This window comes from Alternaria novae-zelandiae (assembly GCF_023758075.1).
Source record: "Alternaria novae-zelandiae strain BMP 2774 chromosome Unknown scaffold_26, whole genome shotgun sequence".
Taxonomy (NCBI): domain Eukaryota; kingdom Fungi; phylum Ascomycota; class Dothideomycetes; order Pleosporales; family Pleosporaceae; genus Alternaria; species Alternaria novae-zelandiae.
Genome location: NW_026056986.1, coordinates 351,143 through 374,460, shown reverse-complemented (window position 1 = coordinate 374,460; position 23,318 = coordinate 351,143). Strand labels below are relative to the sequence as shown.

Sequence of the window (23,318 nt, the reverse complement as noted above, 5' to 3'; positions counted from 1 at the left end):
GATCCAAGAGGGGCCCAAATTTCCGAGTTGTAGCCGACAAATGAGAACGCCGATAGACAAGCACGTTGTCCGTATGCGCAACTCCACGTGATCCGCTGTTTTTACACGGGTTTCTATACCCTGGATGCGCTTGCCAATATGAAAACGACCCCGCTATGCTTATCTGAATATCATTTCCTGTTTGCGCAGACAGGCAATCTGAATGCTAAGCCTACAATGGCTGACCAGTCCGTTTGCGCACGTTCTCCATGTGTACGCGGTTCTTCAGATGTAATTCAAAATTATTGACCGTTTGTTCGGGCCCAGCGTTGTACAGCTTTCCTGGGCAGTCTATGCATCGGATTCGCGGGAGGAAATACGCTTTGTGGTTCGCTGGCAGAGGAGCGGTTGGAGATAGTGTATCTAGCTTGACTTGTCTGGACACCATCTCGCCAGTCTTCGGGTCCTCGTGGCGCTCGTTCATGACTGCGTAGCGCATGGTAGATTCGAAGAGCTCCCCGGGATTCTTATCGCGTAGGTCTTGGAGCGCTTTTTGGAGCCATGGGGGAGTGGGAGGCTGTTATGGGTCAGATATGACTACATGGAAGCAAGGAGATATCTTACATGTTGTGAAGCGGCGGGCGTTGGCCAAGGTGCTTCCAATGAGCCATCCGGCTTGTAATTCCATTGCTTGTTCGGTGTCGTTGGTGTGGGGGTGGAAGGTGGCTTCGGCGAAGCTTCAACGGATGTCGGTACTGTCGGTGTGGAGCGGGAAGGCATGGCGGGTGACGGTGGAGGAGGCATCGAGTTTGCGGTAGGCGTACCCCGCGTTGGTGGTTGCGAGAGTGTCATCATGGGAGTTCCAGCGGGCTTTACGAAAGCTCTTGGGTTCCTTACCCATTCCCTGAACTTTGCGGGCGTTATCCGGAGTTTGACTATTAGTGATGTGGGTTCAGATACGCTCTCTTCCCGCGCTTCATACCGTAGGGACCTCGACGCCCGTGGCTCGTGATGGGGTGTTTGGATATTCGAGACTTCGGGAGTTGCTGATCTTCCAATGGCGGATCGCATCGCAGCTTGAGCAGCAGTAGCAGCTCCGCGCATACCACGGGTACGAGCAGTGCCTCCAGTCATCAATTGAGCAGGTGCGGGAGACTCCATGACTGAATCATCACTATCTGAGTCGTCTGAGCTGCCATCAGCACCGCGACGACGGCCTTCTCTGGCTTTGCGCGTGGCCTTGAAGAGTTGACTGTCCTCAATCGTTTCCGCAGCGCCAGGCAGCACTGATGAAACGACCAACGTCCGAACAGTCCGTTGGCGGTCTTTGAGGTCTGGCAGGGCAGGGCCACCGCGTCTGTTGACGGAACGCTTCTGGCGTCGCTGTTCGCGCATGATTGAAAGTTCGGCTCGCTCCAGGTCCGCATTGCTTAGTTCGTAAAGGTAGGGTTGGTAGTCCTTTGTTGACTGCATCGGGCGGAATACGGAGGGAAGTGGAGATGCCAGGAAGTTGTCTTGTATGTCTGTATCCTCGACTGGTCGCCCGTCGAAGGGATGGCCTGTGATGTAAAGACTTTTTGTAAACATCTGGCACTGCTCTCTTATGGAATGTGCGATTGCGGTTGTGAACTCTCCGGATAGTGACAAGTCGGCGGCCATCTGTCTCGCAAACTCCTCAGGCGCATTCAGAGGATTGTTGATCTCCCACTCGAACTGGTCTACGAGGGTGTGCTGGCCAATGGTAATGTTCAGTTTGATCAATATCCGCATCTCGTCGTTCTTGTATGCCGAGTATGGCTGATGTGGATCCAGTGGCTCGTCGTCGAAGAAGGCGTGGGGGTAGTAGTCTTGTACCTGCTCGTGGATTTCGCGATCGATTTGCTGCATTACGTTCTGACGCAGTTCGGGTGGTATTTGGAAGTCTTCGACGAGGGTTTGGGCGAAGAGCACGGGGTTGGTAACGCGGTCGTGGAGGTTCCAGGTAAAAGTATCGCGAAGCTTCAGTCTATCCAATTCGATATCCAAACGCACAGGTACCAGCTCTTCAATCTGGTCTGCTTGTTGGAGCCCCTTCTCTTTCGAAACCTTGAGCTGCAGCGCGAGTCGACGGCCAGCGCGCTTGGCGTTTTCCGGGTATAGCAGCTTGGTTTGCGGTAGGGCGCGCGGGTCTCTGGGGTCGGGAGGTATCTCGGTCAGGCCGTTGCCGTAGCCAGCGTAGCCATATCCAAAGATGGCGCCGGGGTTCTGTCGTCGGACCGGATATACTTCGTCGCGGTAGAAGTGGCGCAGGTCGTTGAGTTCGCCGTAGACCTTCTCGGAATGTTTGTTGCGCTCGTACTTGTTTACGCTATCCAAGAGGTCGCGCTCGATGTAGCGGTTGAGGAGGTGCGTCTGCGAGGCTGTGGGTTTCGCGCCGCCGTCGTGGGAAGGCGTGCGTGATGACTTGCGGGTGCCCGAACGCGATCGCTTTCTGCTGGGCGACGCGCCGTTGATGGCTTCGGGTTGCGCGGGCGATGCCGTGTCGCCTTGCGCGCCGGCGAGGTTCAGACCAGAGGCGGCCATGACGGCCTTGGCTTTCTGCTTGCCGTCTCGAATCGCGTTGTTGTCGTTGGACGCGCCGTCGGGTCCATTGATGCTGGTCGGGGCGTTGGCGGGCTGGACAGCACCTTCACTGTTGATGCCGTTGGTGGACGCGCCGTGGGCGGGATCGAGGGACTGAGAGTCGGCTAGCGGCGGGGAGGGCATCGCGTAGGAACTGTGGATGCGCGCAGCAGGAGCGACCTGCGTGTTGCTGCCCTGGTTAGAGCCGAGGCATGGAGGCTGGAAGGAGTGATGGAGGCTCGAGTGGGTCAATGGGCGTCCCAAGCGGTCGCGCCTGCCAGAAGAAGGGGGCGGACGTGCGATGCGATGGCGACAGCAACACCCGCGCCGCCATCTCCAGAAAGCGCATGCATCGCGCCGCGATCACGCGAATAAATAGCAGCAATAGAAAAAACACATACCTTTGCGAGCATGCAATTTGCGCGTCGTCACAGGTCACAGGGCTGGGCTGGGCCTCTGTTTGGCTGTCCAGGGAAAGAAGTGCCGATCGGGTAGTCAAGCGCGCAGCAGCCCGTCTGTAAGCCTTTCACAGGCGAGAGTATTGGCAGGAAACCTAAATCGGCGAAACACCTGCTGCGGTACCTTGGGCGGGGTCGCGGCCGTGGATAAGCTCGGAATGATGTGTTGTGTGTCAGGCAGAGGCATTGATGGATTTGCGCCTCGCTCCCACTTCCCGCCGCTTGCGAGCGCCGAGCCAGCCAGCCCATGACCACACTGAAGCTCGTCGGCGAGCTCCCACGCACCCAGCGTCTCTGCCCGGCGTGGTTCTTTTCACGAAAGCAGAGGCCATGCTCTATCGACTGTTCCACATAATTACACCTGCACTCCATCGTCTCCACGCAGGCCATCACGTGTGACGCCATGACGAATGCTAGCGCCTACCTAGACCGGTAAGCTCAGAGGAAAAGCCACTCGTGTAATGCAGTGGACCTTGTTCGTTATCGAATAAAGGTTGTATTTTATGGAAAGACCCGCCTAGTAGAAGAAGATAAGAAGCGTCTGGTAGTACACCTCGTCACCGCACTCTGACGCCCTCGCCTCCAGATCCATCCTAGTTGCATCAATGCTAGAAACTGACAATACCTAAACATTTCCATCCAGTCCCGGCCCGGACACGCCGCCGCTTACAAGTTCGCCGGCTATATGCGTCTGCTTTGCTTGCGATAGATACTCAAACGTGCAGGTTCGCTGCTGAGACGTGCGCTCCCCTGTTGCTCAGTAATACCACTGCTCTCGTTACATTCCCTCCGCTCAAAGCAGTGAGTCAAGTCGAGTGAACACACTCAAGCACGCTGCGACAACCTGTTGTAACATGATTAGCGCTCTGTCAAATAAAGGAAAAGCTAAAGTCCGATTGACTTACCTCAAGCTGGAGCTCCTTATCCTTGGAACCGTTAACTTCGTCCGTGATGAGCTGACCCAAGTTTGCGCCCACACCCTGCGAGCCACCCTGCCTCTTTGCAAACGGCCACTGCGAATATTCTGCCAGCAGCTCGTCCACTTGAGCAAAAGCCCGTTCCCGCGCTTCGTGACCCAGCGTTGTTAGGGCATTCTCGAGGACGTTGGCGGCATAGGCGGCGCAGACCATGGTGATTGTTCGGAGCACTCTGAATTCCAACTCCTCGGGGAGGAATTGGCTGCCGGGGAGGACGACGGTGCGGTTGGTGAGGACGTTCCGGACTCTGCGTCGAATCTCCTCCTTTGCGCCGCCGTCTGCGACGGGATGTGTAGCCATGTCGAACAGGAGGAAGTTCTTCTTCTCGGTGCGTAGGATGCCCTTGTCGACGAGGCCTTTGCATAGTCGTTCGCGTACTTGTTTTAGTTGGTAGCCAATCTTCATGAGGTTCCACGTCTCTCCTGTGTGTGTAGTTAGTACCGAGCACCAGCCTTGGGATTGCGCGCCGCAGACGTACCGCTCATGAGGTCGATCCACGAGTTGACGCTCATCTTCTCGCTCGACTTCATCATCTTGAGGGCCTCGTCCAGCAGAACCTCTCCGGTCAACGTGTCGTCAATAACCTCGATGACCCGGTCTGCGAGGGGGAACCGTCGCCGATTCGAGTCCTTTTGCATGCTCACGCGGCCTCGGAAGGCCAATTCTATGACAATGCAGCCTCGCAATGCATACGAGATGTTGTCGTTCCAGAACGACAGGTATCCCTATTCTCACTCATCAGCCTGCTGCCCCTAGCCCACCAGCGCCCTGCCGTGTACACACCTGTTTGTCCTTCAGCCCCATGAGGATGATTTCCTCCATGAGTGTCAGCTTGGGCTGTTTGCTCCTCTCTGCATTTTCGCTGATGTCCCGGGGGTCGAATGCGATCTTGTGGCCATTCTCGGAGCTTTCGTAGGAGGTTTCGGGGGTGCGGTCGTCGTTGCGCTTGGGTGCTGGCGAGCTGACCCGGCTGCTCTCGTCCTCGCCGTTGCCAGCAGCGCCGCCGCCTCCTCTCCGGCGCGTCAGACCAGAGCTAGAAGCCATCAGGTGTGGTTGTGGAACGGGAGGGGGGTCTTGTTGAAATTATGCGTGATGCTCCTCAACGGGCGCAGGGATGAGGGCGCTTGGGCTGCGCATGCGCGGTGTCGGACTATGTGGGACTTTCGGTGAGTGCGATGTAGGAGAGAGTAGCGGGCACGGCGATGTAAAGAATAAGGGGTATCGCAAGGCGCCTGTGTGAGTTACGCGTTGGGGGTTGATTCTCGTGCCACATCAATCAGCGGACAGGGTGTCGGTCTCGGATGTGCCAAGATTAGTTACGCACGCTTCGGAGATCAAGTAAACAGGCGTCCAACAACACAATAGCCAAAGCACTGGGAGGTGGATAGCGTCAATTCTATCAGAAGTACACGGTGCCGACCCAGGCGACTGTTTTACACGGGGGCATATATATAGCGATGCCGGTAGGACCGACTCTCAATTCCACATCCATCATCTCCAATCCAGCGCGGCTCTCCAATATAATCTAGTGAGCTGCGATGTGTTAGTTTGGGGCAACTTCGGGATTTTCAAGTTGCGACTCACCATCGGGCTGGGCCATGATGTAGTCCACTGCTTGCTTGACTGTGATATCATCAGTATGTATATCTCCGACCCTGCATCTGAACGTACCGCTGTGGATGGCATCGGCCTCCTTGTCGGGGATCTCAATGCTGAATTCCTGCCTCACTGTCAGATTTGCCTTCCGTGTATCGTACGCGGACCGACTAACCTCCTCAATCGCCATGACCACCTCTACGGTATCCAGACTGTCGAGACCGAGGTCGTTGTGGAAGTGCGATTCGGCGTTCAGCTGCAAAATGTAAGCCTTTGTCTCCAATCCCTCACGCGCGGTTGGTAGTTACCTTGGAGGCATCGGTGACCTGCTTCTGCGTTAGCCACTTTCTAAAATTCCCGTCGCATACCCATTACCTTGTCGAAGTTCTTCAAAAGGTCCATTATCCTGCCAGTGACCTCATCTTTTGACAGACCGGCGCTCGCGGCGTAGCATCGTACGGCCTGGAAGTATACGGAGGGGTTCATTTGCTTTGGCTGGACGAAGGAGCTTCGCGCAACGGGGCGAGCCATTGCGGCCTGGCATCGTGGGGCAGCGCGGACGGCGGATCGGGCGGACCTGAGGAGTGCTGTTCGGAACATGGTGGACGGTTTAGGAGTGCGTCGTGCGAGGTAGCAAGGTCGGTGGTGGTGGTGATGTTGATGCTCGACTAGAACTTCAGACTAAAGTTACATTACGTTAGTCAGCCGTCAAGAGCATTTCCGTACGAGTGAACAGGCGCACCTTGAATTATCGCAACAGGTAACACGGATATCCGAGAAAGACTTGGAAATCATTCATATACCCTGCTACATCACCTGAGTCAAATTTCTGACCTCGGAGTTGCCTCCCACCGTTGTTGCCGTCATTGGACTTGTCGGCCAATCGCAGCCTCCGCGTTACAAGCGACGACCTCAAGTTTCGAGCTTGACGACAACCTCCATATCCGCCAGCAACCCCCCAACCCGCCAGCGACTCCACCACGCTCACAATGGCCAGCGCAAAGCCATTGACAATGTTGGCACGCAGCCGCCCAGCTGCTACGCTGCTCCGGTCACCACAGTTCGCGTCTGGACGCCTCCCCTCGCCCGCCACCGTCGCCTTCTTCTCTACCACCCTATCCCGAGCCGCCACCCCAGCAGGACCCCCGCCGCCAGGCTTCCGGTTACCCAAGCCCAAGCGATGGGATGAAGGAGAAGGTGCATTGGACCGCGCCGGCAAGTACTTCTTGCTCATGGAGATGTTCCGTGGCATGTATGTGTCGCTGGAGCAGTTTTTCCGCCCACCGTGAGTACTCCAATGAGCAGACTGCTCGTTTGCCACTTGTTCGCAATACGGTAATCTGACGTTTCTGAAGATACACCATCTTCTACCCATTCGAGAAGGGCCCTATCTCGCCCCGCTTCCGAGGCGAACACGCCCTGCGACGGTACCCTACCGGTGAGGAGCGTTGCATTGCTTGCAAGCTCTGCGAGGCCATCTGCCCTGCGCAAGCCATCACAATCGAGGCCGAAGAGCGCATGGACGGTAGTAGGAGGACCACACGTTATGATATCGACATGACCAAGTGCATCTACTGCGGTCTCTGCCAGGAGAGCTGCCCAGTCGATGCCATTGTTGAGGGTATGTCGACACGCTCTCTGAGTACGCGGACCAAGTGCTAATTTGATACAGGACCCAATGCCGAGTATGCGACTGAGACCCGCGAGGAGCTACTTTACAACAAGGAGAAGTTGCTAGCAAACGGAGACAAGTGGGAGTCCGAGATTGCCGCAGCTGCTCGCGCGGATGCGCCTTACAGATAATGGACGGGAGCGATTTGGAATTACTGTACATATAAGGAGCGGTTGCGTCTGACACAGCCAGTCAGATTTCTTTTGTCAATGCATCAGTAAACAATACCAAGCTCACTGAGTCCGTGTTCAAGAAGACACTGAGAAACATGGAAATGACGGACGTGCTAGTGTGTTGGGGTCCAACTAGATGCATTACTATTGATTTGCAAGACAGTTATGGCATTGAACAAACATTATCGAGAGAAGACAACCTAATATTCAAGATCATAATACTCCTAACGCTCATACGATGCCTGCCATGATATGGTATCAAACGCCAAATGCCTGCCTATAGTATGCATGCCGCCACCCTTTCCTTTTATATACCTTGATCCCGCCCAGCCTCATGATCATCTCGCCTTGAATGTTCCCTCAAAGCCCGGTCGCTTGACCTTCTTGCCAGGCTTCTTGACCTTCTTTTTGCCCTTTTGGCCCTTGTCCTCCTTGCGCTTCTTGAGGTTCTCCTCCCTCTTCTTCTGTCTCGCGGCCTTTCCTTGGTCGACGTTCGTGAGCCTCTCCTTCCACTCTTGCTTGCTCTTGTCCTTTTGTTTTTGTTGACGCTTCAAGCTCTTCTTCAGAAGGTTGACGTCGTCGAAGACCTTCTCGCCTTGTGCCCTCTTCTTGGCGGCCAGCCATAGATCCTTCTCTTGAATATCCTTGCGCTTGTCTTCGTCGAAGGCGTTAATGCGAGCTTGTTTCTTTTGCGCAGCCTCTAGTGCTGTTTTCGCATCTGACTTGCCCTTCTTCTTCTTGGAGTCGAGGAATCCAGAGAGATTGCTCTCAAGCTGTTGGCCGTCCCATGCGATCTTGCCAAAGTTGAAGTTGCGCTCAGTCTCCGGCGACCTCGCTGGGAATACAGAAGGTGAGCCCGAACCGCCTCTTATCCGTGCGAGCTGTTCCTCTGCTTGCTGTCGCGCCTCATCCTCTTTCGCATCCTGACGCATGGCCTTCTTCGCGGCCTTCTTTTCGGCTTCCTTCTTCCTGCGCGCCTCGATCAGCTCTGCTCGGTTGCGTGCAGGGCGTCCATCTGGGCCGTCAGCCTTTCGCGCCGCGCGCATGGCCTCTAGTTTCGCGTTCAACCGAGCGCGGAAATCCTCATGTTTCTGTGGATCGATCGTGTATGGCTTTTTAGCCTTCTTCTGTGGCGCTTCCTCACCGGACTGGGGTAGTGAAGAATTTGACGAAGCGGCGGAGGCGACGGAGGCTGTGGAGGAGTTGGAATTGGCAGTAGTGGAGGGAGCAGTAGACTGACCCTCTTCGACGAGACCGGAGACGTCCAAGGCCTCTATGCGTTCGTCTGGATGTTCGAGTTCGTCTGCAGACGCGTCGTCTTCTTCATCTTCATCCTCGTCCTCGTCATCGTCCTTTTCAGACTTTTCGGCGGCGAGACCTTGGAACTGCGTTGGTAGCGCTTTCTTCGCTTCCAGCTTTTGCTTGTTCTTGGCCTGCTTCTCCTTCCTCTTTTCTCTCCGCTTCTCTGCTTTCGCCGCGTGCTTGGCCTCCGCCTTGGACAAAGTGACTTCTTCGGTCTCTTCTTCGGCTTCTGGCTCAACAGGCTGTGTCTTTTGCTTCTTTGCCTTGCTCTTGATGCCCTCAAGAGGCTTCTCCTTTGTGATGTCCATGTCAAGATCGGACGACTCGGGCTCGGAAACCTCCTCACCCTCCAATTCACGCTTCCGTTTTAGCGCGTTCTCGTCCATGACGTCTTTGGCGCTCTTGTGGGAGGCAGGATCCAGCTTCGCTCGCTTGGCTGCTTGTCGTTCTTCGAGAGTCTGCTTCTTGCCTTTCTTTTGCCATTGCGTCTGCGAACTTCATGTCAGTACAAGGCGGATGCCTGAGGTGAAGAGATGCATACGCTGGTGATGCTCTCATCCTTGCCATAGTAGTCTTTGGCGGGTATCAGAGACATGAGTCCCTCAAAGGCACGAGCATGGCTCTTTAGACGCTCCTGCAGCTCTCAGTTAGCGGCGAGAGCAGGCGACAGGAGACTGCCCGGTGCATACCTCGAGATTGTCGCCCATTGCGAGGACGATAGACGCAGGATCCTTTTCGTAATGTGATATGTCCTGTTTCAGACGGGTAGAGGGCGCAGAGTTGGCGGGGCGAGCGTGTCGTGTGCGGGTCGCGAAAATCGAGGTCAAAACGAAAGCCAAGATTTCGAGCAGACTTTCAGCGCTAGGGCCCTTCCAAGATCAGACCCACCCGCCAATAGACCCTCGCCGCCCCAGCCACCGACCATTCTGGCTTAACGCGAAGCAGACTCGCGTGCTCCCAGGTGCCATCACCAGCATCAGCCTCGCTGCCGGCAAGGCGCCGCGAGTCCATGGGTGATGCGCGTCTGTCAGAGCCGCTTGCCTCTCGCGCTTCACAACGATAGGCCAAGACAATTCATTTGTTGTACATGATAGTCGGTGGAGACGCGTACGCACAGCCACCCGAGCCCAAGCACAACCTCGCCGTCGTCGCCTTGTATATATCCTAGGCAACGCCCTGCTGGCAATCACCTGACAACTCCATATACTCAGCGCTATCCCACATATCAAAACAGCTAATACCTTCGCTCTAATGGCTACGCCGATCATCGAAGCCAGATCTCTTTCATCGCTTACCGCTCTTGCCTCAAATCCACCAGCTTACCCAAGGAATCCTACTCATGAGAGGCATGACCCGCTAGTACTGTACATCGCCCGTGTTCCTGGCAGCAGAGGTACGGCTGTCAACATGTCTTCTCCTACAGTAAACCTAACGTGCTTCAGATGTCTTCTTATCTCCGATGAAGCCGCGGGAAAAGGTGGTGACCGCAGAAGACATACAAAGCTCACTCTATTTCGTCCACGTTGAGCAACCAGAAGATGCTTACCTTGTCGACCCTCCTGGATTCCAGGATCCAGATTATGCGCAAGAGAGCCAACTGTCTTCTAATCGCGTCTCTGCGCCCATCGTCCCAAGGAAAGCAGTACCCGGCATAAACACAGCTCCTATACGGAAGCCCGTTCCTAGCCCTCTGGCGCCTATCAATAATTACTCCAACAACCAGAACACTGATGCAGGCAACTATGCGCGGAGATCTGTAATGCTCGCCCCAGAGTATAGCCACAGCCCACGACGCTCATTCGATGCAAGCCAGTACCAACAGGAAAACCGAAGACCGACAGCGTCGCCACGTAGACGATCGGAGAATCCGTCACGCTCCAGTGCATCGCTCACCCTTATCCGGCGAGATCCCGCATCTGGCGCGCAGTGGAATGTTGCTCGCATTGAAGATCCACCTGTCCTAAATGTCTCATCGACATCGAATGATCCTGGCATGAAGAAGAAGTTGGGAGCACCGATGTATATCGAAGTTTTCAATCCTGGCTATTCCAAATTTCTGCATTCCGACACCACGAACAAGCCCCCTTTAACAACACGAGATAGCGACATGTCAATACAATCACATAACGCAGCGTCAGAACAACAGACGGGGGCTCATCTGTCTACGAACGAGAACGTATTCCGGCGACGCATATGGATGGAAGGATCGCAGCACATAGGCGGCTTTGGACATCGGAAGCTTAATTCGTATGACTACGACACCGGACGTCCTGACTCAAGGGGGAGTTATTGCGCGCAGACCAACTCCACATCGACAGACATGAGACCGTCTCCAACTCCTCCGTTCGTGACTAGGCAAGACCAGTCATATGCTAGCATTCAGGTCTCGGATAGGCAAACCAGTTTCCGTGGGTATGTGTTTACAAGTCCGTGGAATGGGCGATGTGAATTCACCACGGGAGTAGGTGGCGGATCTTTGAAGGTAATGCCACTCCTGTCTCGATGATCGTCAACAGATGATGCTAATTACTCTGGTAGTGTCGACATGTTGTTCCAGGGCTCCAAGGAGCGCCGCCCACAGCCATGACGGTTAGTGAGCTACGATTCAACCTCCCGAGTAGTCCCAAACCCACTACACCCAGAGGCGAGGAAGGCTCAAAACGCTCGTCATTCTTCCGCAAAGCACGACACAGCCGCAACAACTCCTCTTTATCAGTCAGTCGCGATGACACCACCGAAGACGCTAGAAGTTCGTTGGATCGCTTAGATCTTTCTTTAGGCCAGGAATTCGCAGGTGGCGGGTTTGGTGGCAAGCAAGCGAAGTTGGGAAAGATAATTCTGGAAGACGAAGGCTTGAAAATGATGGACTTACTAGTCGCGGCGAATCTGGGATTGTGGTGGAGAGCCTACGAGAAAGCGCTTGTAAGTGGGGGCACTACAGATACACTACAATAAGCTGGCGACGACCAGAATTCCATGGTAGTTCAAGATTCTCATCGTGAAAGCGCGGCGTCACTCTGAGATGGTAATTGTCGTGGTGTTTCTCCTAGTTTCAAACGGGTACGAAACGACACTGCTCATTGCAATATGCCATCTGATGTATCAGACGATATGTATAGTGAAAGAGTCCTCTGACAGCGCTGAACACGTAGCATCGAGCAGTCACTTTGAGTGTCTCTACATGTTCTAGAGATGACTTGGTCATGCTGGAGACTTTTCACGGCTGTTTTCCATGACCTATAAAGGTAGATTGACGGTAATCACTCCCCTTATTCACCAGTCCACTTGCGCGCACTCCTCTTGAGACCCTTTTTAGATCCAACCTCTGACTTCCACATCTCCATTTCAACAGAGGCCCTGGTTCGCAATCACACCCCCACACACGTCGATCAGCTTGATAGTAAAGTATGGCACGTCCTAAGAAAGCCAGTGTGCCCACAAAATCTTCCTTGTCCGATGGACATGGAAGGCGTAAGACTCGCAACAGCGCATCGCAAGAGGAGGAGGAAGATATGCTCGACAACATCACTCTGGCCCCACCGGTCTCAAAGCCAAAGCAGAAATCGAACCCGATCCTGTCCCTCAAAACACGTGGCGAATTCGACCATGTCGTACTCAAAGACGAGGCCGATTGCAATGACTACTTCACTATGGCTGATGGATCCGAAGAGTATCTGCGGAGCATGAAAACTCTAGAGGTCCATCTCGACACAACTAAACTGTTCGCATATACGGAGGACCGTTTCGCAATGGCACTCAACAAGCTACACGCACATCCCGACAATGCTACCAATCCTCACGACTTACAAACCCTTCGCCTAGTCGTGAAAGGCAACATACTGCTCACGCGTTACAGCTACCACCTCATATCGCCATTCCTATCTGCCTTTGTAAACGACAAACTGAAGAAGTTTGCAGACGGCAAGCTGTCCGACGAGGAGAGAGAGAAGCTACCCTACAAGCTCAACAGCACGGAGAAGCTTCTCGCGAACGCGCTAATGGGTATTCGTGGAGTTAAGCAAGTTCATATTGAGGGCAGAGGGAAAGGAACGGTTGAGGCAGACTTTGCTGCCACTATCAAAGCTACGTTGGTCCAGCCCCCGGGGACTGATATCTTGGAAGTAAGCGATGAAGAGTCCGAGTATTCCACACATGTCTTGAACAGGCTTGGACCGATTTATTCGCCTGCGTATTCTGGGGACGCGCTGAACCCATACGCTTCTCTGGCTCCACCGGAAATAGAGCTCGTGGACGATTCGGAGGAATCAGACGATGATGTGCTGGCCGCTGCTATCGCAGAACCGCATAAAAGTGTCAGACGCAGGCCGAAGGAGGATGATCCCGTCATAATGTCTGGGCCGAGAACGCGCGGAACGATGGCCAAGAAAGCTGGAGAAGTCGAGGAGAACGACGGGAATAGCGATGAAGAGGATGAGCACGGATACCCTGGCTTGGGACTCATAGAGATGGTCCGAATCTACAAGCAGAAGTCGCGTCCGGGCGATATAGATTCGGAGCCCAGGTACGACGTATTGCCAGTAGTCCTGACGGCGAGGGAGGAAGCGGTCGAAATGGGCTGGAAGGTGTAGCACTGTTTTCACCGGAAGTGTTTCGGAAAGTGAGACGAACAATTTCAGAGACGGATCGGAATTGGTTTAGTGAAACTATGGCTCTCCATCCTGCGTGTCGAAATGTACTTAGGTATAGTTTAGACGTACTCATGGATAGTTCTAACTTGCGTAGAAAAGAAGTATAGTGAGGCTATGTCAATAGAACAGACAAGGACGTATCTGGCAACAGTAGCCCGGTCACATAGGCCTGCTCAACTTTTGTCTTGTGAGATACTTTGCTGAAGTTGGTGCACCGCCACAGCGAAGTGAAGGTGGCACCTAGTGGGGTAACTGCTTGTCGTCCGTGCGTAGGTGCCTTGAGCTCGCGGACGCGGAGAGCTATGTCACCTCCGCCTCGACAAACACATTTAATTGCAGCAACAACACACCTCTGTCCTCGCTATTCAACCTGATACCTCCGTTCGGGTTAGAATACTTACTGGAGCCGATCCAACACACTGCACCGGCAATACGCAGGCAACAACGATACGATACCCCACCCTACGTCGCCGCCTCCGCCTTGCCTACGTGCTCGAACCACAAGATCCCTCCACACCGACGCGACAATGTCGGCCGAACTCACCTCTATACTGCTGTCGTTTCAGCCAGACAGCCCAGACCTCGCAAAGCGGCGCGAATATGACTCGAAGGCTCGATCATTTGTCTCGCAACTGAACAACATCCCGTCGTCACAATGGTCCAAGAGCGCAAATACAACCCAAGACGTTCTTTCGGTAAGGATAGCTGAAGGCAACAACCTGTATACCGCTGAATTTACAGATACTCAACCCCGCTGTGAACTCAATAGCATACGCCTTTGCTCTCCGCCACCGCATCTCCGCTATCCTCGAGAAGAGAAACGTACCCGATACACTGCAGCCCGGTGGTACGTTATGGAATCAGCTGGTGCTCTTCCTGGAGACAGCAGACCCTATACAACTACGCTATGTTGGGAAAGAGTGGAGATACCTCGTCGAGCAGACCGAGGCGATTGCGCGGGCATGTGATTCTGTAGGTCGGACAAAATGCTATTCGCTGCATGAGATGCTGACTACTACAGGCGAGCCTGGCTATTGCGCCCATGCGGTCGGCTATGACTCGACTTGATGCTTCCACAGGCACCTTTACTTCAGTCCACCTTTCCTTTATACGTCTATGCATGGAGACACGATCGTACGCGGCCGCCGAACCGATCCTCGACAACTACATCCACAGCATCCCCCAGAAGATTGCCAACGTCGTCCGTGACGGCCTCGAATACTCAGTACCATGTGCGGACGTCGCGAGCAGCGGGGAATACATACATCAGAACTCTGGACATTCAGACAAGGTGTCGCTGACGGATATAGAAGAGTACTATGTTCTAGGTGCTCAGGTATATCTGGGCCTTCGGCAATTCAAGAAGGCGAAACAATTTCTGGAGCACGTGCTGGTTATACCTACGACCAAAACAGCGAACGGCTTGATGCTGGAGGCGTACAAGAAGTGGGTGTTGGTGAGCTGTCTCGTAGAGGGAAAGGTATATCACAGTCAAGTAGTATATCGCGGACCAAGCTGACATTCGCAGGTGGGCACTGCACCACGGACCTCAAACGGAAGTGCGATCAAAGATATTAAGGCTGCGTCGAAAGCCTACGAAGCCCTGGCAGACGCATATGAGGAGCTGGACAACATGTCGAAGCTGAAGGCTCAGGTGCAGGCGGGTAGTGAGGTCTGGGCAGAGGTATGGTCATCATACACTGCAAATTGTGCAACGTTTGTTTCATGAATACTAACAAGACGTGTAGGATGGCAACGCTGGTCTCGTCAACGAACTCATCAGCAGCCAGACACGGGCTTACGTTTCGCGGCTGTCACGGACGTACTCGGCAATTCCAGTCTCAAACATCGCGCACCATCTGGGGGCACCTGCGGATGAGATCGCCGGATACATCGACACATTGATCAAGGATGGGCACTTGAACGCACGGCTAGAGGAGACGGACAAGGCGAATGCGGGGATCGTACTACGTTTCTTCTTGGACCCGACGCAAGGACCTCTGGCCAAGAGTGAGAAGCAGCAACAACAAGCGCTGTTTGAGCAGACGCGCCGTACCAACATGCTCGCCGAGCAAGTCAAGGACGCCGACTACCGAATGACGCTTACCAAGGAGTACGTTGAGAATCAGAAGCGGTTGAACAAGAGGCAGACCAACAACGGCGACGCCATGGACACGGCTTGGGACGACGGCCTCGAAGCTGAGGAGGACATGATGACAGATTTGCACTGAAAATGAAGAACGATGGTAACGCATAGCAAGGGTGATTACAAGTTCACTACATGGAAGTGGAAGACGGAAGAGACGGTGACTAGTGCTGACGAAGCTGAGCGTTTGGCAGGGTTGGACATGATCAATGTCCATGACGCGATAACGGTAATGCATGAAACGAGAGATGGCGGATCCCAAACAACAGACATGATCAGGGACGGACCATGAAGGCTGGCAAAGCAGCCTATAGAAGGCTGCGGGGAGGCGAGAAGGGTGACGGGCTGTCCTAATACAGACACGAAGGTATCTGTAGCGAGAAGAATGGCGAAAAGAAATCATGAAGCCAGCAATGTGCCACGTGTTGAGAAGTTAGGTGATGCAGATTTGCTTGTTGCGATGCTTTTGGTGTCAGAAATGGCGTAAGTGGAACGGGATTTGGAAGTTTAGGCGTGTGTCAGTATCAGTCGATTATCGTATACGCGATACGACCGCGCTGCTGGGACCGTGTTTGATAGCAGGCGCGACATGGGCCTCTGGAGCGCGTGGCAAACGGACCGAATTGGCGAATTGCGATGTACGGGCGTCGGGCTGCCATGAGCGCAACTTGCGCAAGCGATTGCGAACGGGTTGGGTTTGTAGTCAGAGGTTACTTTTGACACGTCGTGTTGAGTAAACAATGCCATCGCACGACATGCAATTGTCGGCATCGGATTCGGGAGGATTATGAGGCGCCGTCGGGATTGAGCATTGGACGTTTGTTTTTGTTGCAATGGGAAACGGAAGTGGAGAGGGGACGGCGAACGGGGAACGGGGAAGAAGCATGATGTAGACTAAGGCAAGCTAGAAGAAGGGACTACAGATCGCCGATGGCTGATGAGATGGCACAGATGGCACAGATGAGAGGGTCATGGAGCAGATTGATAGTTCTGCGGCAAGTCAGGAACCCGGTGTTGTGCTTTGGAGGTGTGTAGAGCAGGCCGCAGACTGGGCATCCATCAAGCGCAGCCACAGGGCCTAGCTGCTAGTCTGTTCCTGCAGCAGAGGCCAGGGTCCAATTGGGAAGACCATCTGAAACGTACTGTCTGGGAGCGTAGTAGGCAATGGAATCTTCAGGCCGCCCAACGAGGCCGCCCGCTGCAGACACGATGGCGAGGCGGGACGTCTAGAGCCCCTAAAGCAGAGGGACTAGGCCGAGGGATTTGCGTGCAGCGTGTCGTGGGCTCAGTTGGTGTTCGTCCGGGCACTGGCTAGCACGATAGAGAGAGGCAGCCGGGTCGGCCGGGCAGGACAGGGGTAGAGACCCTCTGGGCTAAGCCGGGTTTGGAAGACCCCTGGGTGGCTTTGCGGGTTGCGACTTGGCGGCACTGTGCTCTCCACAGGCGGCTGCTCGTCGCTGCGTACGACATATTCGAGATACACAGCACATTGCACCACCGCTCGCGAGCACGCCGCCCGCCGCACCGCCTCCAAGCACCTCCGCCGCCCGCCTGAGCGCGTTCCTGCTTGTGGCAACCATGCCTGCATGCGCCGTGCATTAACCGCTGGCTTGGCCTGAGACACGCTTTCCTGCCTCGACACCCGTCGACGTCGACGCCGACAACATGAATATCCAGGCCACGCCGCCCCCGGCCACGACCTCACGACGCCGCTCGAGCGCTGCCAACGGCGCTGCAGAGGCCATTGCCGCCGCCGCCACCGCCTCTGCCAACCTCAACCGCTGGTCCCAGGCTCCGGGCACCCAGGCCGGCAGGAGCGACCACCCGCACCACCAGCACCACCCGAGTTTCTCGCGCAAGCTGAGCATCACCACGCCCAACACCGCCGCGCCTGCCACTGCCGCCAATGGCCCCGAATCCCCCGCTCGCATCGCCAATTCTGCCCCTCGCTCGCCCACCGCGAGCCCCCGCCGACACCGCCCACGCTCGCCCGCATACGACCCCCCATCCGCCGTGACAGCCGCCCCAAAGGTACCCCAGCTGCCCCCGATCCTGCTGCCCTCGACCGTCTACGACCCCAACACCCCCACGAGCACCTCGACCACCAACAACTCGCCCTCGGCCTCTAGCCTCTTTACCCCGAACCTGCTCTCCGGCCTCCAGCAGCGCGACTACTTCAACTCGAAACCCACGCCCTCGCCGCCCTCCCAGAGGCCCCCGTCTCGCACCACCAAGGCCGAAAAGGTGCTGGGCAAGTCGCCCCTCGGGTCGCCTGCGGTCCTTCAGGAGGCTGACCCAAGGCACGACTCCACTTCGGGCGCAGCTCGGCCCTCTACAGCACGCAGACCCTCCGTTGCAGCACCCAGGGATCCCGTCCAAAAGCCCCCACCGAGTGCGGGCCACAGACCAGCCGCCTCGCGGGACCACTCCAGGAGTCAGAGCAGAGAACAGTTCAGGTCCGGGAGCAGAGCCCATGTCCGCAGCCCCAGCAGGGATCACCATCGCAACGAGAGCAACGCCAGCGCTAGGCTAGACGACAGCTACCAGGGCACGCCTCCCCGCACACGCGAGCGCAGAGAGAAAGACAAGAAGACGATGCTGTCGCGTGCCCTGCAAAAGGCGAATACCGCTGTCCTGCTCGACAATGCGCAAAACTTCGAGGGCGCCATGGAGGCGTACGAGGATGCCTGCAAGCTCCTCCAGCAGGTCATGATCCGCAGCTCGCAGGAAGAGGACAGGCGGAAGCTGGACGCCATTGTAAGTCAATGCATACATTATCTGTAAGGTTTCACCACTAACTCCAGCAGCGAGTAACATACACCAATCGCATAGAAGAGCTGCGACGGCTAGATCCCGGCTACACTAACCATAGCGGCAAATCACTACCAGCACGCCCCATGAGCGGGGAATCGCTGGACGAACACCGCTCAATGCTGCTTCTTGACGACGACGAACCACCTGCAGTGATTGAAACTGCCACAGTATCTCGCATAGTTAACGACCGTTCTATATATGATACCCCTCCAGCCGGCGAGCCTACACCGCCGCCCAACCAGCAGCTGCCTCTCCGCAAGGGCTCCGACGGTCCTCGTGAGTCGGTCATTTCCACCGCCATCCGCGATGTGCAAAGAGGCATGCAGAACCCGCAATTCAACCTACAGCCCCCACCTGGGCGAATCGCGCCTTCTACCACATCTGTCCGATCATCGGTTGCCGAATCGATGATGGACCGCGTATATATGCCCCCACCGCTCTCCCCCAAGCGGTCCAAATCTCCTCTCCTCAGCGGTAAGGAGTCCGAGCCCGAGGAGTATGGCCGGTTATTACGACCGCAGCAGCCCGTCAAATCAAATCACCAGCGAGTACATAGCAACGAGTCAACATCATGGCTTGACACTATTGATGAGTCTGGTGGATCCTCTTGCTCTTCCTCGGTCCATTCCATGTCTCCTGGAGGAGTGCGCCGAAAACATATACGAAACAACAGTGGAGGAACCGAGGCAGAATTCGATGCGGCGCTTGATGCAGCCGTCGAAGCTGCGTACGACGATGGATATGAACCTTATGATGACGACATTTCTACACCCGGCGATTTAATAGCGACTAAGTTGCGTAACGTGGAACTGGCCAAGGAGCGCGTGCGGGAGGCGGAACGCGAAGAGGCCATTGCCGCAGCCAAGTATCGTTACAAAGAGACGCAGCTTCGGGGCGAGGGCCTTCCGCATGTGCGCGAAAGCGCTGAGATCAGGTTCAACGACGAGGCGGAAGAGGAAGAGCGGCTACTAGACGAGATGACGCGAGAGTACATGCTGGATGGGTTTGATTTCGATCTGCAGACAAAGTCTTCGTTACCGCGGCAGTCAGACTCGAGTGGCTTTTCTGGAAGCGCGTACAACAGCTCCGTGTCGTCACACAGAACGACGGGTGGTACGTCACTCTCGACCGTTGCAGAGTTGATGCACCCGACATCCAAGCAACCACCCGCTCATTCCCCGCCCGCGGTGCCTGCTCCATCTGGCGCTCTGCCTGCCTTGCCTACGGTTCCCGAGTCACAAGCACCGCAAACGATCGACACCGCAGAAACCACACCACGGCCCACTACTGCAACCAAGGACGCAGCCTCAGTACGAAGTCGAAGGTTATCGGGACAAAATGCAAAGTCTTTGAAAATAGAGACTTCTGTACCGCCTGTCCCGCCTGCACCTCACACGGAGAAGCCTCCGGTGCCAGCTAAGGATGCGCCTACCGACCTCCCCGTCCAACCCAAGTCGGCGGCACCAACATTCAGCACCACCAAGCCTACCCTAGACTCCGCGTTCAAGCTTCCCGCGCTGCCGCAAGCGTCCCAACAATCTGGTCTTCGAGCTCCATCACCTCAGCCCACCCTCTACAGTCCCGCCGAAACTGCTGCCACGGTTTCACCCGCGACGCCCGCCCTCGGCCATGCTGTTTCTAACGAGGCTGGTCTTGTACCAGGTTCGCCAAAGACCGGGAAAACCTCAGCGATGGGAATCAGGAAGAACAAGTCCTCGCTCAGCCTGAAACAGCGCAACTTGTCAATATCCAGCCCAGATGGCTCAGATGCATCTATAGGAACGCCACTGAGCACGACCTTTTCCATTACGGGCAGGAAACCCAGCAATGTCAGCCTGGCAATGCCAACGCCCAGCGTCCCCACATTCAACGTCGACGGTCTACCGAGTGGAGGGATGCACTTGTTCGAGAGTGATATCCACTCACCGTTCTCGCCCGGTTCGCCAAGCCCAGCCATCACGAACGCCCCGATCCCTCTGGAGCCATGTCCGGATTCGTACCTCCTCAGACCGTTTTGGTTAATGCGATGCTTCTACCAGACAATCGCGCATCCCCGCGGTGGCTATCTCTCCACTAAACTCTTTATTCCCCGCGATGTCTGGCGAGTAAAGGGCGTCAAGCTAAAGAACATCGAGGACAAGATCGCCAACTGCGACATGCTCACAGCAGCGCTTCAAAAGCTAGCGTCTGTGGATACGAACGACGCGGATGCTGTCCTAGAAGAGATGCAGTCTTTGGAGCTAGTGCTCGACCAGGTGCAAGCCCAGCTAGCAAAGAAATTAGGCAACGAAGTCGGTGTACAATCCGTAACCGCACTGTTCAGAGATGCGACCACTGTCGGCGAAGGTGCATCGTCAACAGACGCCTCCGGCAGGCATGGCTCCGTGGACCACCAACACAAGGGTGCTGTTGCCCAGGGCAAATCATACCTTGCTTCCTGGCGGAAACTCCGATCAAAGAACTCGGGCGTCAACCTCGCGGGCATGGCTGGTGGTGCCAAGAGTGCAGAAGTGCCCAAGGACACTCTGATCATGTCCACCCTTCCCATGACCAACCTCCCCAGCATCCGCTTCGCCAAGCGAGACATTTCCGGTGTTGTGTTTGAGGGACCTAATGCAGGGTACATGGGTTCTTTGGCAAGGCTATTCGATGCGGTCCAAATATTGGGTATGTCTTTTTCTACATCATCTCTCATCATAAACCTGGATTAACTAACAACGCTATAGACCAAATCGCCCGCCAAGTCGAAGACCCAGGTCTCAAGCATTCCTCCCCCACCCACGTCGGTCTTGAGCTATCAACCCGCCACGCCGCAGAGTTCTTCGGCTTCTACATCTGCCGCTTCGTCCTCACCGACGTCACCATGATGTTGGATAAATTCATCAAGAGAGGCAGTGAATGGGTTTTGGTCTAAAACAGAGAGCGCAAGCCTGCCTACCTGTATGTGAATATGCTTCTTTTCACTTCAATGCAAAGGGATTTGTAATGAGACGGAGATGTTCTTTGTTTCTACAAGCGTTTTGTACCAGGCGACCTGTGGAAATAGGTCAGGTCTGGTCGGGTATGAATCCATACATATCACCATGACTCAAGAAAGCGAAGAGGGAAGAGGCATGAGTATCTCTTTTGGGAAGAAGCAAGAAACGAGCGATGGGATGAAGGAAGGAGACTGGTGTTTTCGGCGGCTTTTCCTCTAGTCGCAAGCACAGTCAAGTCATGAGGTTATGGATCTTTCTTGAGCGCTGGAATGGCGCTTTAGCTTGGCTCTCTTTTTTTGGTTTTCAATCTTGTTGTTGTTCGCTGTTTGCTTTGGTCTCGTCTCTGCGTTGCATACTGGCTTTCGAAGATATCCCCCGCCACAACTCTTAGCTTAGCTTTATTCTTATCGAAGCATACTTTTTCTCTCGAAATGTTACGATCTGGGGTATGTGCTTTATGTGGTGAGAATGAAGAGAGAAGAGAACGTTGAACGAATCTAACATGTATGATGAAGCTTTGGAAGAAAGAGCCTGTTCATATTCACGATGCATTGAGAAAGAGAAGAAAGTACAAGAAACAGAACAGCCAACTCAAACAACAAAAGGCCTTCCCACTCTCGCCTTCTCCGCAGCAGTAGTACTCACACGCTTCTCCTCAGCCTGCACAACAAGATCATGCGGCGAGAACTTGCCCTCCGTCGACACTCTCGCCCTAGGCTCCGACCGATTCCACAGCTCCAGGTGGCTATAGAACCTGCCATTCCCCGGCGGCGGCCTCTTCGCCTCGGCCCTGCCCAAGACACGCCGACCTCCCACTCCCGGCACGGCGGGCAACGACGGAGAGACAGGTCCCGCGTTACCATCATCGTCGTCATCACCACCACCACCGGGTAGATTGAGAAAGCGACTCCAAGCCGTCGCGGCACTCTCCAGACTACTACTCGCACGTATGGTGCGTATAACAGCCTGAGCGCTGATGAGCTCGCTTTCGAGCAGTGCGGTCTGGAAGGTGGTGAGGCCTTGCTGGAGACCGGCGACGGCTTCGTTGACGGGGCTGTTCATTTCGCGGTGGTAGGACCGGCCGAGGGTTATGAGACTGTTGGCTAGGTTGGGCATGGATTGGACGTAGGCCATGTAGGGGGACGTGAGGTCAATGGTGAGGTTGTCGAGCGTGGGTGTTGTGGTGGGGATGCTGGTTGGCAGGGCGAGGCTGACTGTTATGGGGAGCGTGGGGGTTGCGAGTGTGGGCACACTGGAGGTGGGTAAGGTGCCGTTGAGGGTCGAGTTGCTGGGCTGGAGCCATGATGTCTGTTGTTGGTCTTGTTAGTGCTGGTTATCAGAATGCTCGAGGTAGCGGTCAAGACACGTACCCTGTTCGTGTCTAGTTGGTACTTTGCTCGGAGGATAGTGTTGGTGATGTTGTTGACGAGGTCGGCAGTGCCCATCTGACCGCTGCCGCCGAAGAGGTTGAAGCCAAAGCCTCGATTGGGGTTATTCGGATTTCCGATAGCACTTGCTGCTGCATCGACGGCACTGCGCATATCGGTAAGGTCCTGCACCGCGGCGGGTGTGGCGATGGCGGTCGGGATCAGGATGATGCCGGTGACGAGCATCGTGTGGAGCAAGGAGGAGGCTTTGTGCTGAACCGAAAACATACTAGGCTGACGATGCGGCGAGCAGGTAATCGGAATTAGTAGGCGGAGGTGGGAGGTGGTAGGAAGGCTCAAAGTATGCTGCTGGAAGCTAGGAGTGTCTTGTCTAAATTGTTGGTGGATGAAGAGTGGAGGTTTGGGTGGCATTGCTGGCTTCTTATCGTATGCGTCTAGCTCAGTACGTGGTGGGAGGAACGATGCTGTCAAAGGACGTGTCGAAGCAGGTGAGTTGGTTGGAAAGAAGGAACGACGAATCATGTGAGGGGAAGCGGCTATGAGAACAGTATAAAAATGCAAGAGCCATCAAGATCAGCATGCCTT

The 23,318-nt window shown here is 55.1% G+C and overlaps 8 protein-coding genes across 8 annotated transcripts; 4 read left to right on the top strand and 4 right to left on the bottom strand.

Annotated features, from left to right (window-relative positions):
• Positions 1-211: 211 nt before the first annotated feature.
• J4E88_009821 (uncharacterized protein) lies at positions 212-5,059 on the bottom strand (the record flags this gene model as incomplete). Its single annotated transcript, XM_049403419.1, has 7 exons — positions 212-556; positions 604-2,760; positions 3,709-3,788; positions 3,864-3,882; positions 3,944-4,437; positions 4,494-4,740; positions 4,799-5,059. 7 exons carry the CDS (start codon positions 5,057-5,059, stop codon positions 212-214), a joined length of 3,603 nt encoding a protein of 1,200 aa, XP_049250853.1.
• A 481-nt stretch (positions 5,060-5,540) lies between these two features.
• On the bottom strand, positions 5,541-6,211 carry J4E88_009820 (uncharacterized protein; the record flags this gene model as incomplete). The annotated part of the gene is made up of 6 exons (XM_049403418.1): positions 5,541-5,548; positions 5,600-5,638; positions 5,687-5,735; positions 5,787-5,867; positions 5,920-5,937; positions 5,987-6,211. 6 exons carry the CDS (start codon positions 6,209-6,211, stop codon positions 5,541-5,543), a joined length of 420 nt encoding a protein of 139 aa, XP_049250852.1.
• Positions 6,212-6,600: 389 nt separating this feature from the next.
• On the top strand, positions 6,601-7,414 carry J4E88_009819 (uncharacterized protein; the record flags this gene model as incomplete). The annotated part of the gene is made up of 3 exons (XM_049403417.1): positions 6,601-6,896; positions 6,967-7,232; positions 7,284-7,414. 3 exons carry the CDS (start codon positions 6,601-6,603, stop codon positions 7,412-7,414), a joined length of 693 nt encoding a protein of 230 aa, XP_049250851.1.
• A 380-nt stretch (positions 7,415-7,794) lies between these two features.
• On the bottom strand, positions 7,795-9,465 carry J4E88_009818 (uncharacterized protein; the record flags this gene model as incomplete). Its single annotated transcript, XM_049403416.1, has 3 exons — positions 7,795-9,246; positions 9,300-9,392; positions 9,448-9,465. The coding sequence occupies 3 exons, from the start codon at positions 9,463-9,465 to the stop codon at positions 7,795-7,797; spliced, it is 1,563 nt and encodes a 520-aa protein (XP_049250850.1).
• A 2,700-nt stretch (positions 9,466-12,165) lies between these two features.
• On the top strand, positions 12,166-13,347 carry J4E88_009817 (uncharacterized protein; the record flags this gene model as incomplete). Its single annotated transcript, XM_049403415.1, has 1 exon — positions 12,166-13,347. The coding sequence occupies one exon, from the start codon at positions 12,166-12,168 to the stop codon at positions 13,345-13,347; it is 1,182 nt and encodes a 393-aa protein (XP_049250849.1).
• A 587-nt stretch (positions 13,348-13,934) lies between these two features.
• On the top strand, positions 13,935-15,638 carry J4E88_009816 (uncharacterized protein; the record flags this gene model as incomplete). Its single annotated transcript, XM_049403414.1, has 5 exons — positions 13,935-14,102; positions 14,149-14,379; positions 14,429-14,887; positions 14,936-15,091; positions 15,156-15,638. The coding sequence occupies 5 exons, from the start codon at positions 13,935-13,937 to the stop codon at positions 15,636-15,638; spliced, it is 1,497 nt and encodes a 498-aa protein (XP_049250848.1).
• Positions 15,639-17,218: 1,580 nt separating this feature from the next.
• Positions 17,219-21,281, top strand: J4E88_009815 (uncharacterized protein; the record flags this gene model as incomplete). Its single annotated transcript, XM_049403413.1, has 3 exons — positions 17,219-18,310; positions 18,361-21,034; positions 21,094-21,281. The coding sequence occupies 3 exons, from the start codon at positions 17,219-17,221 to the stop codon at positions 21,279-21,281; spliced, it is 3,954 nt and encodes a 1,317-aa protein (XP_049250847.1).
• A 655-nt stretch (positions 21,282-21,936) lies between these two features.
• On the bottom strand, positions 21,937-22,958 carry J4E88_009814 (uncharacterized protein; the record flags this gene model as incomplete). Its single annotated transcript, XM_049403412.1, has 2 exons — positions 21,937-22,653; positions 22,716-22,958. 2 exons carry the CDS (start codon positions 22,956-22,958, stop codon positions 21,937-21,939), a joined length of 960 nt encoding a protein of 319 aa, XP_049250846.1.
• Between the last annotated feature and the right edge of the window lie 360 nt (positions 22,959-23,318).